A 15,898-nucleotide genomic window follows, 5' to 3' on the forward strand; every position below is an offset into this window, starting at 1 on the left:
AACATCCCCAGACCCCGAGGCCCCCTCTCCCGATCGCCGCGTTTTCATTCTTCACTACAAAACCCCTCTCTCTCAAATGCTCCCACCGTGTCCTAGCCCCTCCCCCAAGCTATCGCAACGACCCGCTGCGCCCACGCCCCCATCTCTGCCAGGTTCCCCGCTGCCCGCAGGAAGACGCCCGGCCCCAGGCCGGGTGAGCCCCGTGGGAACGGTTTGTCTCGAAAACAGGAACCCGGGCCGGGGGCTGGGCGGGGCGCCCCTTCCCCACCGCAGTCCGCTTCCTGCCCCTCCCGGCTTCCTCTGCCCAACTCCAGGCAGGGAGGGGGGCAGGGGGTGTCTGGGGTGGGGAGAGAGGACCCTTGGTTTAGTTTTCCCCTCCGCGTCCCGCGCGGCCTGACCTCCGCTCTCCCACCCTTCGCGCGGCTCGTGGCGCAGCACCCCCCCGCCCGCGGCCCTGGCCTCCCGGGCGGCGCGGCAGGGGAGGGGTTAAGCTGCCGCAGGGGCCGCCGCGTGCGGGGCGAGAGGGAGCCCCCGATGGGGGAGGCGCAGCCGGCGGTGCGGAGCCCGGCGCAGGGGCGGGGAGGAGAGGGGAGGGGGCGGCCGCGGCGCGGGGGCGGGGCGGCGGGGAGTGGGGCCGCGGCGCGGAGAGCGGGCGGGAGCCGCAGCCGCAGCGAGGTCGGCGGGCGGGAGCGCAAGGAGGTGGCGCCTGCCGGGCCGGGTGCGGGCTCCTTGCCGCGGGGTCCCAAGTGTGAGTGAGCGAGCGCGGGCGGGGCGCGGGGCAGAGGAGGCCCGGCCCCTAGGGGCCCCCGAGGGCGGCGCAGACGGGCTGGGGGCGGTGGGTGGGTTGGTCGGTGGGGAGTCTGTAGCCCGGGTCGGGGGTGGGAGGGACCTACCGAGAGATCTAAAGACCCCTGGACAACCGCGGGAGGGGGCGGCGTCCGCGGCGCACCCGGGTCTTCCTAGCCCCGTCTCAGCGGGACCGTCCTCGGCGAACCCCCCATTTGACAGATGAGAAAACCGAGGCTCCGAGAGGCCGAGTAACTCTCAAGGTCACATAGGGAGGAAGCGGCCGAGCCGGGCGGGATGCCTCTGGGTGGCTCCTAGGAAAAGTCTACCAGAGAACTCCATAGAGAAGCACCCTCTCCCCGGCTCCCCACCCCTTGCCCGGGGGAGTATTGTATGGGCGGGGGACCTTGTGTGGGGCAAGGCTTTTCTAGTGGCCTGGGGCGAGGACTGTCAGGTCGTTGGGGCCGCAGGGCCGGCCCTAGATCGCACATGAAGGGGGCGGGGGTTGGAGTGGGCGTGTGTGCGCACCCACCAGGCGTGTGCATGTGTGGGAGAGTGTACATGCGTGTAGGTGCACTGTCTTGCGTGTGCGCACACGTGTGCGAATGTCAGCGCTGCCGTGGCCTCGGAACTCCAGGCTGGTCTGGTCTAGTGAGCAGCACGGCCGGAAGCCAACCCCTTCAACGGGTTTGCTTTCTGGGATAGAGGACTGGGTATGTGTGCCCGCGGGTTCCTTCGTTCAGGTGTGCGGGGGTGTGGGGTGCCATTGGGTGAGTGAGAGAGAGGATGGGAGGTAATTGCCTGAGGCCCGGCTGTTTGGGAGCCTCGGGCATTCTTGCACCCCAATGTGGGTCCCTGGCCTGGGGTGTGGAGTGAGTGTGTCTCTGCCTGAGTGCGTAAATCCCCGCCAGTGACTGGAGTTGCTGGTGGAGTCCAACAGGGGCACTCCACCCTCCACGGCGCTAGCGCCCCCTTCTGGGCACCCCACTCTGCCCGAGTGTGGACGGCCTGTGTGTGCTCCCAGTTCGACTGTGCAGTACGGGGGGCCTGCGTCAGAGGCTGGGGATGAAGAGGGCCCGCGTAACGGCAGAGCCGGGACCCTTGGGGCCTTCAAGGAGGAGGTGGCTCGGGAGCGCGCGGTTCCCAGGCCCAGGCTTCCCGCTGACGCCTCCGGGCCGCAGGGGCTCCCCCCTCCGCCCCTCTCCCCCCACCCCCACCCCCCGCTCCCAGGAATGTTCCTCTCCACCCCAGCCCGCCTCCCCGAGGGCAGGCCCCTGGGGGCTGCCGCAGCCCCGCCTCCTCTTCCCGGGAGCCCGGGAGGGGGCGACGCGGGCAGGACGCCTGGGTTCCTCCCCCTTCTCATCCAAGGGAGAAATTCCTCTGAGGTCCCCTCAGGCTCTGGGTTCCCAAAATAACCCTGCGGGGGAAGGGAGGCTGTGAAGGGAGGGAAGCGGGAGGGGGCGCAGAACTGAGCTGCGGGGTGCTGCAGGTGCCTCTGGGGAAAGGACGTGAGGAGAAGAGAGGGCCTACGGAGAGGGCGACTGGGACACCGACCATCCCTGGGGAGTCCCTCGGCCCTCCCGCGGCTCCCAGGGTGGGCCGACCGGAAGCTTCTTGGCCACAGTTCATTTCCCAACTGGTGGGTTGCACCATCCCAGGCCAGACCGTTTAACCCCGGGGCGTGGCCGCGGGGGAACGACTCCGCCCCTGCCCAGCAGGGGGCGTGCCAGCCCCGCCCCGTTTCTACCCTTGGGGCCGCTCCGCCGGCCCGCGCCTCCGCCGACTCCCGCTCTGCCTCTCTCTCCGGACAGGGGTCCGTTCTGAGCCCCGTGGGAGGCTCCCGGAGCGCAGCTCGGCCGAGCCTACCCGCGCCGGCGGCCATGGCGGGCACCCTGGACCTGGACAAGGGCTGCACGGTGGAGGAGCTGCTCCGTGGTTGCATCGAAGCCTTTGGTGAGTGGCACGGGAGGACACACCCAGCCTGAGCCGGGACCCCTGCCTTCCTGGGCAGATCTCGGCCCTGGACCCACCCAGCCTGCATCCTGAATCCTCTTTAGCGAAAATCTCCCCTTCATCGCATGGTGGAGAGGTCCACAAGATGCAGAAAGAGAAAATGTTTCCCTTCCCTAGCCTGCCGGCTTTGAAGGGAGGGATGGGGGGTCCCCGGACTCTAACCCTTAAGGAGAATTATCTGTCTCCCCGGGGGATCCGGAGGAACTCGCTATCTCGGCCTGGGAGCTGTTTCCGGATGATGTGGTGGGGTGGTAAAGGGGTGCCCCTTCCCTCAGCACTCAGGAAATGACCTCTGAATTCTTGACCCCGGGGAACCCAGGCTCCTTCCGCCCCGGCTGGTTCCCCTCCGGACTCAGGCCCGACTCAGACTGCTCCTGTCCTCCGGTTCCTCGGATCCTGCCTTTATCCCCCTTCCACCCCACTTTTTCTTTGTAATCCGCCTCCTGGTTTTGGAGCCCTGGGAAATCAGGAGGCGGCCGGGAACCACATCCAGCAGGCTGCAGGGTAGGGACCTGTAGCGACCACAGCCTCGAGACGAAGTGTCAACCCGCTTCTCTTTGGCCCCTCGGAGTTAGATGACTCCGGGAAGGTGCGGGACCCGCAGCTGGTGCGCATGTTCCTTATGATGCACCCCTGGTACATCCCTTCCTCTCAGCTGGCGGCCAAACTGCTCCACATATATCCTTCGCCGACTTCGCCAAGGGCCCTGCAGTCCGAGTCCGTAAGCGAGCCCCGCTGCCCAGCCCGGGCAGAGGATGGGCCTCGCTGCTAGACGTGGGCCTCCCCCACATCATAGGATTCAGGATGGGCCGAGGCTTCTGCTGGGCCCAAAGCCCCGCCCCTCCCCTGCCCTTAGAACTAAGGCCCCGCTCCCTCTCCCTAACCTCGGCCTTGCTGTCTCTTCCCCACAGCCTAGGATCGGTCCCTACTCCTAGCCCAGGTCCCGCCTCTTGCTTCTCTTCCAGAACCAGGTCCTGCTCCCAGCCTGACCCCCATTCTACCCAGGTGCCCTCCCAAAGCTCACAGCTCACCTCTGCCTTCGGCCCCTTTCCAGGGCTTGGGCCCTGCCCCACACCAGACACCATCTCCCAGATTTCTTCTAGAACCAGGCCCTGCCCTCCGCCTTCTCGTGGAGCTCGGGTCCCATCCCCTGCCTCCTTTTCTAGAGTAAGCCTCCGTCCTTGTTTTCCTTAACTCTCCTTCACCTACCAACAATCCCGGAAGGACAACTCCAGCTCGCTGCAGGTGAAAACATGCCATCTGGTCAGGTGAGTCTTCCTCCTGGGGCTCTGGCCCCTCCTCTGCTCCCTTCCCTTAGGCTTCTGACTGGCCTGAAGGAGTAGAAATAGCTTGTTCTGGGAGCTGGTCATGTGGGTTTGAACCGGGCTCTGTCCATGGTGGGTGTGCTGCCACAGGCTTGCCCCTTCCTGGCTCTGCCTGGTCCCCGTTTTCTGATCTGCCCAATGGGGGTGGGGAAGGAAAGAGCTGGGTGAGGGGGATCACAGTTTGAGGCCCTCTCCCCCTCTTTGGGGGAACGACCATCCTAGGGGAGGTGGGGGAAGGGCTGCCCCTGGGTGACTATGAACCTCCACCAGGTACTGGATCTCAGCATTCCCAGCAGAGTTTGACTTGAATCCTGAGCTTGCTGAGCAGATCAAGGAGCTGAAGGCTCTGCTAGACCAAGAAGGGAATCGCCGGCACAGCAGCCTCATTGACATTGAGAACGTGTGCGTGGGGTGGGGGTGCTCGCAGGGCTGGGAGGGGCCCTCAGCGTCCCACACCATTTGCACTTAATAAACGTTCATTGAATGCAGTGGTATGAGGGTCGTGTTACTCTTGCTGGAAAGCTTCCTGTGGCTCCCTGTTTCCTTCAGAATGCCTCGGCTGGGGATTAAGGCCTTTCATAGTTTCCGGCCAGCTTGGCATTCCCGCTGCATCTTCCACAGCCCCCCATCCCAACCAGGCGCCTCCTCCTGCAGCCGCCAGGGTCCCCTCACCCTTCCACAGCCCCTGCATCCATTCACACTGTGGCACTTTGTTCACGTCCCCTGGCCACCTCCTCCATGTTATCAAGACAAGTGTGGAGTGTCTGTGGGCTCTTCCAGGACTGAATTTGTCGTTGCCGCCTCTGTTCTTCGGTGACACTCTGGGCAGACCCCTGGCGCGAAGACCTCCACACTCGCGCCACGCTGCGTTATGTTTGTCTCTGTGTCTGTCTCCCCCAGTAGACTGTGAGCTCCTCACGAGCAGGAAATGTGTCTTGTTCATCTTTAACCCCCAGCGCCTGGCACAGAGTTAGGTCTTCCATAAATCTGTGTGGAGGGCATGACACTGTGGGGAAATGGCAGGAGTTTTTTGCTAGGATGGGGGGTATCAGTGTCCTGTCCAGTGTCTCGCAGTGAACTTGAGTGGCATGAGTGTGGACCAACAAGGGGTGGGGCATCTCCGGCAAAGGACTCACTGCCCCTGTCCCGCCCCCCAGCCCGACCTACAAGTGGAAGCGGCAGGTGACCCAGCGGAACCCTGTGGAACAGAAGAAGCGCAAGATGTCCCTGCTGTTTGACCACCTGGAGCCCTTGGAACTGGCGGCACATCTGACCTACTTGGAATATCGCTCCTTCTGCAAGATCCTGGTGCGGGGACTTTCAGTCAGGAGTCGGGTGTGGTCTGGGGAGGGGGTGCCAGGAGGGATGGGGTCGCAGGGTGGGATCTAGGGCTACAGGGTAACTACCAAAGAGCAGCCGGAGGGGGAGGAGCAGCCATCAGTGAGCGGGGTGGGGGGCACTGGGTGCTGAAGGCCCTGCGCCCCCAGTTCCAGGACTATCACAGTTTCGTGACCCACGGCTGCACAGTGGACAACCCCGTCCTGGAGCGATTCATCTCCCTCTTCAACAGTGTCTCGCAGTGGGTGCAGCTGATGATTCTCAGCAAGCCCACAGCCCCGCAGCGGGCGGTGGTCATCACACAATTCGTCCATGTGGCAGAGGTGCCCGCCCCTCCCCCACCCCAACTCCCCCAGTCACCCCCGTGGGGCTGAGTCCCTCCTTTCCCCTAACCCACCGCTAGATCTTCTCCAGAAAAGCTGGGCCAAATTCTGGGCCCACTCATTGACTCACTGCCTCCTCTCTCCCCATTTATCCCCCAGGAACTCCTGCAGCTGCAGAATTTCAACACGCTGATGGCAGTGGTCGGGGGCCTGAGCCACAGCTCCATCTCCCGCCTCAAGGAGACCCACAGCCACGTGAGCCCGGAGACCATCAAGGTGCCTGAGACCCGGGGGTCAGGGGAACAGCCTTCCCAGGGCTGGCCTCGTGAGAACTCCCAGCCCAGCTGGGGACTGGTCACTCCCTCTTCATCTGATAAATGAGGAAACTGAGGCTGGGGGTTCAACCCTTTCCCAGGCTGCACAATGAAAGGTGGCAGAGAGGAGGCTCACGGATGTGCCAAACTTCAAAGCTCATGCTTTTCTCTTCTGCTTATTTTATTTTACTGGCCATGCTGTGCAACATGTGGGATCTTACATCCCTGACCAAGGATTGATCCTGTGCCCCCTGAAGTGCAAGCCCAGAGTCTTAATCACTGGACCACTTGGGAAGTTCCTATTTTATTGTAAAAAAAACATATCTGGTGCCATACGTATAGACAAGTCTATAAAACACATGTACAGATCCCTCTCTAGTGGATCTTCCCGACCCAGGGATCAAAGCTGAGCCACAAGGGAAGACCAAGAATACTGAAGTGGGTAGCCTATCCCTTCTCCAGGGGATCTTCCTGAACCAGGGTCTCCTGCATTGTAGGCATTTTCTTTACCAACTAAGCTATCAGGGAAGCCTTCACAGTTTAAAAAACTAGAAAGAAGACAGGTCAAGAAGTAGTACATTGCCAGCCCCTGAAGCTCCCAGCCCTTAGAGCATAACTCCCTCCTCATCAGAGGTAACCAACATCATGACCTTCCTAAGAATGATGACCTCCTTTTCTTTTAAAAAATATTTACTTATCTGGCAACACAGCACAGCCTGTGGGATCTTAGTTCCCCAACTCATGTTCCCAGCAGTGGAAGGGCAAAGTCATAACCACTGGACCACCGGGGAATTCCCAACTTTCCTTTTCTTGATGGCTTTACCACCTGTGTATGCATCTCAAAACCATGTGGGTGTTTTGTTGCCTGTTTCTGAGCTTCTTATAAATGAAGTTGTGTTGTGCATGTTATTTTATTTCTTCCTCTTTCATCCTTACATTCTACTTTGCGTAGCAATTGTTCATTCCTTTCCATTGCCGTATAATATTTTTGTCCACTCGATTTGTGTATCTCCTCTACTGTTGAACATTTGCCGTCTTTCCAGTTTGGGCTGTTAGGAATGACACCGCTAAATACATTCTTGGAGATTTTTGTCTTGCGCTGCTCTGCCTCCGTGAGCCTCAGTTTCCTCTATTAAATGTTGATAATCTGTGCCCAGGACTGCTGGAGAGGTGTGTTATTTGGTAGTGGGTGCCCCTTTGGATTCATGATCTATGAATTCTGATTGCCAGGGGCTAAGGGAGTCAGGCTTAGGGGACAGGAGGGAGGCTTTTGACCTCTCACCCATCCCTGACTGACTGCTCAGGCTCTCCCACGTTTCCAGGGCTGGGCAGGGAAAGGAGAGTTGAGCCTGTGATATGCCATGTGTATGTGATGTGTGTGTGTGTATATGGCTCTCTGCCCTTTGCCCCCCAGCTCTGGGAAGGTCTGACAGAACTAGTGACGGCCACTGGCAACTATGGCAACTACCGGCGCCGGCTGGCGGCCTGCGTGGGTTTCCGCTTCCCCATCCTGGGTGTTCACCTCAAGGACCTGGTGGCCCTGCAGCTGGCGCTGCCAGATTGGCTGGACCCCGCCCGAACCCGACTCAATGGGGCCAAGATGAAGCAGCTCTTCAGTATCCTGGAGGAGCTGGCCATGGTGACCAGCCTCCGGCCCCCAGTGCAAGCCAACCCTGACCTGCTGAGCCTGCTGACGGTGAGGGGCTGGTCCCCTGGTCCCTCGGGCTTGGCCTTGGGTTCTCTCTTCTGGTCGCGGCGCCGAGACCCAGCCTGGGCCCCCAGGTTGGGGTAACCTTGGAGGGGGATTCCAAGCTCTGGATGGGGTTGTGGACCCCTGAGGCTGGCTTGAGGGCTTGAGGCTGGGCCTGAGCCCTGGGTTGAGTTCCTAGCAGTAGATTACATTCAACGTTTGGGGTTAAACTCTGGGTTCTGGGTAGAGGGGTGGCTTTTATTTTATTTTGTTTTTACTTTTTGGCTGCCCCACACATCTTGCGGGATCTTAGTTCCCTGCGCAGGGATTGAACCTGCACTCTCACCAGAGAAAATGTGGAGTCTTAACCACTGGACCACCAGGGAATTCCCCAGGGGTGGCTCTTAAACAAGGCCCTGAGCTCTAAAGTTCTAGGCTTGGTCTTGGACTTGAGCTCTGGGGTAGGAGTTGGGTTCTAGTCCACATCTGGACTGGGTTCTAATCACTGGGCCGGAGCTCAGGTTTGATGGTTTGGTGTGAAGTCCTAACCTGTTTATAGACTCTGGGCTGGACTGGGGAGTTTGAAATCTGAGCTGGAATCTGGTTGCTGGGTTGGGTGCTGTGTTGGGAGGGGGGATTTCAGAGCTCTCAGCTGGGTTGTGACCTGAATTCCTGGCTGAGATCTTAGCAGCGCGTTGTCTTCAAGGTCTGGGGCCAAGCTTTGGGTTCTGGGCTGGCGTGTGGTTGCTGGGGTGTGTTCTAAGCTGGCCTTGATCCTCAGTCTAGCTTCTGGGCCAGGCTCAGTGCTGGGCTGTGACCCTCAGGTAGACCTGGGGGTCTGGGTTCTGGGCGTTGGGCTCCTGAGAGTGGCACAGGCCAGTGGGTGTGATCAGACTGGTGTGTCCCAGGTGTCTTTGAATTAGTCTTTTTTTTTCCCCAGGTGTCTTTGGATCAATATCAGACGGAGGATGAGCTCTATCAGCTGTCCCTGCAGCGGGAACCGCGCTCCAAGTCCTCGGTGAGGGTGGGAGCCACTGCATACCCACTTAGCCCATCCTCCTCCACCCTCACCTCCACCCTCCCAGGCTTGGAGGCTACCTCACCCATCCTGCTTGTTGGGCAGGCTTCCTTGTGATCAGAGCTTGCCCCTTCTCTCCTCCACTGGACCCTGGGCTCCCTCACCTCTGGCCCTTGCTCAGCCTTGACCATTTCCACAGCCAACCAGCCCCACCACCTGCACGCCGCCTCCCCGGCCCCCGGTGCTGGAGGAGTGGACCTCGGCTGCCAAACCCAAGCTGGATCAGGCGATCATGGTGGAGCATATTGAGAAGATGGTGGAGGTGAGACTCCAGCACCATCAGCTCTGGAGCCTGTGGGACAGGGGGACAGGTCCGCAGTGGTCAGTCAAGGCTAGTTTGACCAGGGCACTGCCCTGGGAGCCACCACCAGTGCCAGGCTCAGGGGCCAATGCTCCGTCGACAGAAGGCCCGGGGTGTAGCTGATGGGTGGGCTTGGGATGGAGGTATGGAGAGGGAGGTGGTGGGGAGAGAGACAGCTGCCCACCTCTTAGATGCCCAGGCTTCCTAACTCGGACTGGGAGTGTGGGCAGGCTGGGGCCAAGGCCCCTTTTACCCTCCCCGCCCCCTCCATGTCCCTCTGTGTACTTCAGTCTGTGTTCCGGAACTTTGACGTCGATGGGGATGGCCACATCTCACAGGAGGAGTTCCAGATCATCCGTGGCAATTTTCCTTATCTCAGCGCCTTTGGGGACCTCGACCAGAACCAGTGAGAGGCCTGGGGGCAGGGGCAGAGGGAAGGCAGGTTCATTTCCCCTTGGGTTTTAGCTTCCTCCTGAGTAGGATGAGGCCATTGAACCAGATGATCTTGTCAGGGGAAGCCACCCATGTGGGGAGGGGCTCTTTTTTTCTGGGAGGCTGCCAGCTGCGGAGGCTCAGGGTTACCTCGCTTATTCAGACCTATGAGCCGGAGGGTGGGGGGCATCTCCACCTGAATCTTGCAAAAACTGTGGCCTCCTGGGGACTCTTGCTACATAAATGCCACTTTATTTGTGGGGCTCACAGCCGAGAAAAAGTGTGGGCAAGCTGAACTCCTGGGTAGCATGTCTTAATGAATAGATAGGAAAGGCCTGTAACTCGCAGCACCCACCTGCTTATCAGCAATTCACATGCCGACAATTTGGACAAAAGCTGGTTCTCTGCATACGTGTCCCCCTGAAACTGTGTTCGCACCCCTGTTTTGCTGAGCAGACAAAATTCCAATCAAAATTTATAGTCCATCCCAAGTTGACTTTTTAACGTTACCCAGATTTCAAAAAGCCGTGCCTTTTTTTGTATTATAAAAAATCCATGGTTAAAAAAAATCCAGGTAGTAAAATAGATTTATAGTGAATGAAGTGTATAGTGTAAGGAGCGAAAATTCCCTTCCTCCTTTCCCACTTAAGAGATTGTCAGTAGTAACTATGTTAGCAACATTACTGGTATGGCAATGCCTGTATCTTTCCAATCTTTTCCATGCATGGTGCAAATTGATAAGAGAATTTGTTTGTTTGTGCATGTTTCACAGGCAAAAGGGATTATGGTATAAATCTAGTTCTACCAGAAGCATGCATTATAGTTACTTTGTTTCTCCTCCCAGAGTTGAGAACAATAGCTGGAGACAGTTTTCTCAGTTGAAAACAATTCCCTATCACCTCCCTGGGTGGGGTGGATTTTTTTCCAGGCCACACTTTATTAGGGTGGGTGCAGCCCTTGCAGGGGCTTCCCTGGTGACTCAGAATCTGCCTGCAATGCAGGAGACCTGGAGGAGGGCATGGCAACCTACTCTAGTATTCTTGCCTGGAGAAGCCCCATGGATAGAGGAGCCTGGTGGGCTACAGTCCATGGGGTCACAGAGTCAGACATGACTGAGCAACTAAGCACAGCACGGCCCTTGGAGATATTCAAGGCCCCAGCTTCATGCAGGCATCTCAGCCTTAACTCCCCACCTCCTGCGGATACCAGGCAGGTATTAAAACCCAGCACCTGGCTCCTGGGGCAGCTGTACCATCAGGTCCCAACTCACTGCCTCAATTTGAAGATCTCTGTTTCTGGAACTTGGGAGTTTCCATTTCTTGCAAACTCACCTGTGCATTTAAAACAACTTTTGATATAGTTAAACCAGCATCTAGGTTTTTGTGGCAGTAGGGTTCTCAGGGTTTTTTTGTTTGTTTGTTTTTGGTTTTAAATCACTGTCTTGACAGAATCGCACGCTTTGTGTTTTTTCTTTTTTACTTTTGTTTTCCACTTAAACCCTCATCATGGATATCTTTCCAGGCCGATTCAGGCAGAACTACCTCATTCTTTAGAACAGCTGCAGAGTATTACACTGGGTGGCAGGGCCATCATCTGCCTCCCCATTTTCCTGCTGATGGACATGTAGCCTGTTCCCAGTTTTTCGCTATTAATATCCGCTATGCTGCTGTGAACGTTGTGCTGATGCACTCGGGCCACTATTTCTGTAGGAGAAATTCCTAGAAGTGGGCTAATTGGATCAAAAGATATGCACATTCTAAATTAGGAGAGAGACTGCCAAAGTGACCTCAGGCAAGGTTGTGCCAGCTTGCACCCCCATCGGCAGTGAACAAGAGCCCATTTCTCAACTTCCTTGCCAACAGTGGATGCTATAATAAGCTTTATAATTTTGCCAGTATAATTGGCAAATGGTGTCTTGGTTATATTTGCATTTCTTTAATATTAGTGGGGGTAGGATATCTTCCTATGTTTATTGGCCACTTCTATTTCTTCTGTTAATTGCCTGTTCATGTTCTTTGTCCATTATTCCACTGGGTTTGTGAGTCTTTCTCATTGATTTCTCTGTTAATAGATATTAACCCTTGGTGTTGAATATGTTTGCAAAATATTTTTTTGCAGTCTGTCATTTATGTTGTCCTTTTCCATATAAAATTTTTTTAAAAATGTGTGCTCAATATGTCAGTCTTTTCCTTTATGGCTTCTCGGACTTGTGTTATGTGTAGAAGGGCTATTATCCCCTCCAGATGACAAAATTCTTCTCTTAGACCTGTTCAGATACGTTGAGAATTTTATTTTTTTACATTAATGTCTTTAACTTAGTGGGAATTTAGTTTTCATGCACAGTATGAGATAGGAGCCTAAGTTTATAGTTTTGAGATGACAGTTGTCCCAATGTGCCATTGATTTGAAGGACCACCTGGACCACCCAAATACTAATAGGCAGGAGTTTCTGATAAAGGCCACCTCTGACGGAAATAGCTCTGTGGGCCGGCACCTATTAGCCTTTGCAGACACTGTTGTCAATGCTTCGTGTGCCTATCTCATTCAACTCTTACCCAAACCCCTGCAGGAACTATCATTGTCCCCATTTATTGAAGCGGAAGTCGAGGCACAGGGAAGAAGTCACACAGAGAAATAGAGCCCAAATTAAAACTGAGTTCTATCTTCAGAGCACAGTGCTCACTCTTTCCCTAAAATACCTGAATAGATGAAAAGAGGGCTCTGTGGGAAGCCCCAGATTACCTGTCTGGCAGGATTCCACAGGAGTGAGACAGGTGCAGCTTTTTCCAATCTTACCTGGTCCCCAAACTCATCAGAGAGCTCCTGACTCTCAGGAATCTCAACCGGTGTTCCATAGAGCTCACTTTGGGAAACAGAAGCTGATAAGCCCATGGGAAAGTGCAGAGCAATTTCAGTTTACACACCAGCTCTGTGAAGTGGGTAGGCAGGAATTATGACCTCCATTTTTCCAGAGGAAACCTAGGGCAAGTGACTAGCCCAAGACCACACAACTAGTTAGAAGCTGCTGCTACATCTGCCGGACTCCAAGTCTGGTGCTGTTTCTCTTTCCCACACGGAAGGTCAAAAATCTGGAGTCCGGTGATGACCTTTAATTTGGTAGGACTTTTCCCAGTAGGCTGGGTTAAGCTGGTGGTGGGTGGTCCCAGGGAGGCTCCCCCCCCAACCCCGCCACCCCCCACAGCTGAGGCCCTCCCCCGACTTCCCCCGGACAGGGACGGCTGCATCAGCAAGGAGGAGATGGTCTCCTACTTTCTGCGCTCCAGCTCTATGCTGGGCGGCCGCATGGGCTTCGTACACAACTTCCACGAGAGCAACTCCTTGCGCCCAGTCGCCTGCCGCCACTGCAAGGCCCTGGTGAGCCCCCGCCCAAGCCACACCGCAACAGCACCGGCCTGGTTCCATCCCCGCCCCGCCCTCCCTTCTGGCCTCGTCCCCCTGCCGGAGCCTTCTCAGTCCAGGCGAGCCTTAATTCCACCTGCCTCTCCTCTAGCTGGTCTGAACCAAACCCTGAGGGGCCTAAGGCTCCAGAAAGAGTCAATTCCAGTCCCTGTACATAGAAAGGAAGAAGAGTCATGCCCTCTAAACTGCTCCCCCTACCACGTCCCCCTCCTCTATTTCAGATCCTGGGCATCTACAAGCAGGGTCTCAAATGCCGAGGTGAGATGGAGTTGCAGGGCTGCTGGGCTGTTTTGGGGGAAAGAGTTACTATTTGGATGGAGAGTCTTATTTTGGTGGGGCAATTGTCAAGGAGTAAAGTACCTTAGGACCAGAGAGGTTTGCTGATTGATGTGAGGGGATAGCCTTTAACTTGGTTTTGATTGGGACTTCCCTGGTGGTCCAGGAGTTAAGGCCTGCTTCCACTGCAGGGGGCGCAGGTTCCATCCCTGATCAGGGAAGTAAGATCTCACGTGCCTTGCAGCATGGCCAAAAAACAAAAAAGCCCCAGGGTTTTTATTTTGGTGAGGCAGCTGCCCAGAAATTGGGAGCTTTGGAGAGGGCAAAGACTGGCAAGTAGGATGAAGAAAGCGTTTGGAAAGGAAGCTCTTGTTTTGGTGGGGCAGCTGCTTAGGAGCAAAGGGACCCGGGGAGAAGTTGCAGGCCTGCAGAATGGGATGAGGAGGGGTCTGACCAGTGAATCTGGCTGGGCTGCTCATCTGCCTCCCCAGCCTGTGGTGTGAACTGCCACAAGCAGTGCAAGGATCGCCTGTCAGTTGAGTGCCGGCGCCGGGCCCAAAGTATGAGTCTGGAGGGGTCTGCATCCTCTCCCTCACCCACACATACCCACCATCGCGCCTTCAGCTTCTCCCTGCCCCGCCCTGGCAGACGGGGCTCCCGGCCTCCAGGTAAGAGGGGTCCCTTTCTGTACTGGCCTGTGGAGGGAGGGAGAGAGGGAGGCAGGCCCATGGTGGCAAAGTATGGAAACTTTTCCAGGATGGAAACCATTCCAGAGTTTGTAATTGTCTTATTTGGGGGAGATGATAGAGGAGGGCTGGACAGATAAGGGTGCCAGCAGGTCGCCAGGGGGCCCTCAATACTTTGAGGCTGATGAGGACACAGACTCATAAATAAAAACAGAGTAAAAGCGAAAGAGACTTCAAGATTCCATTTGCACTCTTATTTTGTTAGGGGGATTGACAATGGGCTTGGAGAAGGAATTTTTTAAACCATTTGCCTGTATTTCCCTTTTTGGCTGTTTTGGAGGCTATTCTGAGAAAAGTCCATTGCCCCCAAATCTCCCAGCAGTTCTCTTGGAGTCATTGGTGGTTATAGGTCAGTCTTCTGAATGACAGTTCCTCAAATGATTATTTTGCTGAGAACACTCTGAACAAACCATGTTAAACTGGGGTGTAAGGTAGTTGACCATAACCGTTCAAATTGGCATGAGTCTTCAAAAATAGAGGCAGGCACAGGGCATTAACTCCAAAACAGTTCTCAAAAATACGAAAGATAAAACCATTTGCTTCAAGCCTTCCAGAAGTGCTGGGGTCTAAAATATGAGAAACACACAAAATTGATGTTTAAGCAAACTGCACCGATAAATCTGTGGCTGCGAAAAAGCTGTGGCAAACTGAGAACTTAGAGAAAGAGCCTCAGGAGTTGGGGTTGTCTAGTCATTCAATGACTTGATTTCCGGTGGACGGTTCTGCTTCTGGGATGGGGCAGGGTGCCTTCGATGAGCGGGGAAGGGCCGCTCAGGGCCCAGGGCCTAGGAGTTGGTCCTGCAACCCCCCTCCCCGCAGAGATCCGAGAGGAAGAGGTCCAGACGCTGGAGGATGGCGTGTTTGACATCCACTTGTAACTGATGGTAAGCCCCCTGTAGCCTGCCCAGAGCACCCCCACTCAGGGCTGGGGCAATGTGCGGGGGAAGAGGCGGTGGGTGCTCTGTCCCAGTGACCCGGGCTAGGCAGACTCCAACATTTTTGGGGGGTGAGGAGGCTCTTCCTTACAACCTCTGCTTTTCTTTTCCCAGCTGTGACTGGATCAAGCACTCATGCCTGCCTTGGAGAAAAGACTTGGACCAGAGCAGGGAGCCTGGAGTGCTGAGGCAGCAGGCTGGGGCTGGGGGGGAGGGGCATGAGGGTGGCATGTGGCTGAGGGCAGGGCCAGAACTGGTGTCCCTAAGATTGTACAGATTCTTGTGAATATTTGTATTTTCCAGATGGAATAAAAAGGCCCGTGTAATTAACCTGGACCATCAGTGCCTAGAATCCTCGTGGGGGGTTCAGTTCAGTTCAGTCGCTCAGTCGTGTCTGACTCTTTGCGACCCCATGAATCACAGCACCGAGGCCTCCCTGTCCATCACCAACTCCCAGAGTTCACTCAAACTCATGTCCCTCGAGTCGGTGATGCCATCCAGCCATCTCATTCTCTGTCGTCCCCTTCTCCTCCCGCCCCCAATCCTTCCCAGCATCAGAGTCTTTTCCAGTGAGTCAATTCGTCGCATGAGGTGGCCAAAGTATTGGAGTTTCAGCTTTAACATCAGTCCATCCAATGAACACCCAGGATTGATCTCCTTTAGAATGGACTGGTTGGATCTCCTTGCAGTCCAGGGGACTCTCAAGAGTCTTCTCCAGCACCACAGTTCAAAAGCATCAATTCTTCGGCGCTCAGCTTTCTTCACAGTCCAACTCTCATGTAGGGGTCTGTAAATCACAGGGACTAGAACTATGGAGTCTAAAACCCTGTAGTCAGAGAATCTTGGGAGATCTGGAATCTCATGTGTTGGAATCTTGGGGGGACTAGAATTCTGGGGGATAGAGCCTTAGAACCAGGAAAC

At 56.1% G+C, this 15,898-nt stretch overlaps 1 protein-coding gene across 5 annotated transcripts; it reads left to right on the plus strand.

Annotated features, from left to right (window-relative positions):
- The first annotated feature begins 378 nt into the window (after window positions 1-378).
- RASGRP2 (RAS guanyl releasing protein 2) lies at window positions 379-15,299 on the plus strand. 5 transcript variants are annotated; one of them, XM_088832409.1, is made up of 18 exons: window positions 1,073-1,499; window positions 2,276-2,425; window positions 2,598-2,739; window positions 3,375-3,477; window positions 4,005-4,067; window positions 4,395-4,526; window positions 5,282-5,432; window positions 5,612-5,785; window positions 5,945-6,061; window positions 7,514-7,795; window positions 8,730-8,807; window positions 9,007-9,129; window positions 9,459-9,574; window positions 12,834-12,975; window positions 13,242-13,278; window positions 13,788-13,964; window positions 14,862-14,926; window positions 15,092-15,297. In XM_088832409.1, the coding sequence occupies exons 1-17, from the start codon at window positions 1,392-1,394 to the stop codon at window positions 14,918-14,920; spliced, it is 2,154 nt and encodes a 717-aa protein (XP_088688535.1). In that variant the 5' UTR covers window positions 1,073-1,391; the 3' UTR covers window positions 14,921-14,926; window positions 15,092-15,297. The 5 variants fall into 5 exon arrangements, with proteins under 5 accessions (XP_055271594.1, XP_055271595.1, XP_088688535.1 ...); XM_055415619.2 differs by lacking the exons at window positions 1,073-1,499; window positions 2,276-2,425 and adding an exon at window positions 379-555; XM_055415620.2 differs by lacking the exons at window positions 1,073-1,499; window positions 2,276-2,425 and adding an exon at window positions 628-748 and having other exon boundaries at window positions 15,092-15,296.
- The last annotated feature ends 599 nt before the right edge of the window (window positions 15,300-15,898 follow it).

Source organism: Moschus berezovskii, chromosome 25, assembly GCF_049115385.1.
Source record: "Moschus berezovskii isolate FMDL1 chromosome 25, NW_MosBer_1.0, whole genome shotgun sequence".
Classification (NCBI taxonomy): Eukaryota; Metazoa; Chordata; class Mammalia; order Artiodactyla; family Moschidae; genus Moschus; species Moschus berezovskii.

What these genes read in the sequence shown, in the direction of transcription:
- RASGRP2 (XM_088832409.1), top strand. Translation starts at nt 1,392, where the DNA reads ATGTCAGCGCTGCCGTGGCCTCGGAACTCCAGGCTGGTCTGGTCTAGT. An exon ending in TTTCTGGGATAGAGGACTGG is followed by an intron (nt 1,500 to 2,275) that starts GTATGTGTGCCC and finishes GGGGTGCTGCAG; the next exon opens with GTGCCTCTGGGGAAAGGACG. An exon ending in GCAGGGTCTCAAATGCCGAG is followed by an intron (nt 13,279 to 13,787) that starts GTGAGATGGAGT and finishes CTGCCTCCCCAG; the next exon opens with CCTGTGGTGTGAACTGCCAC.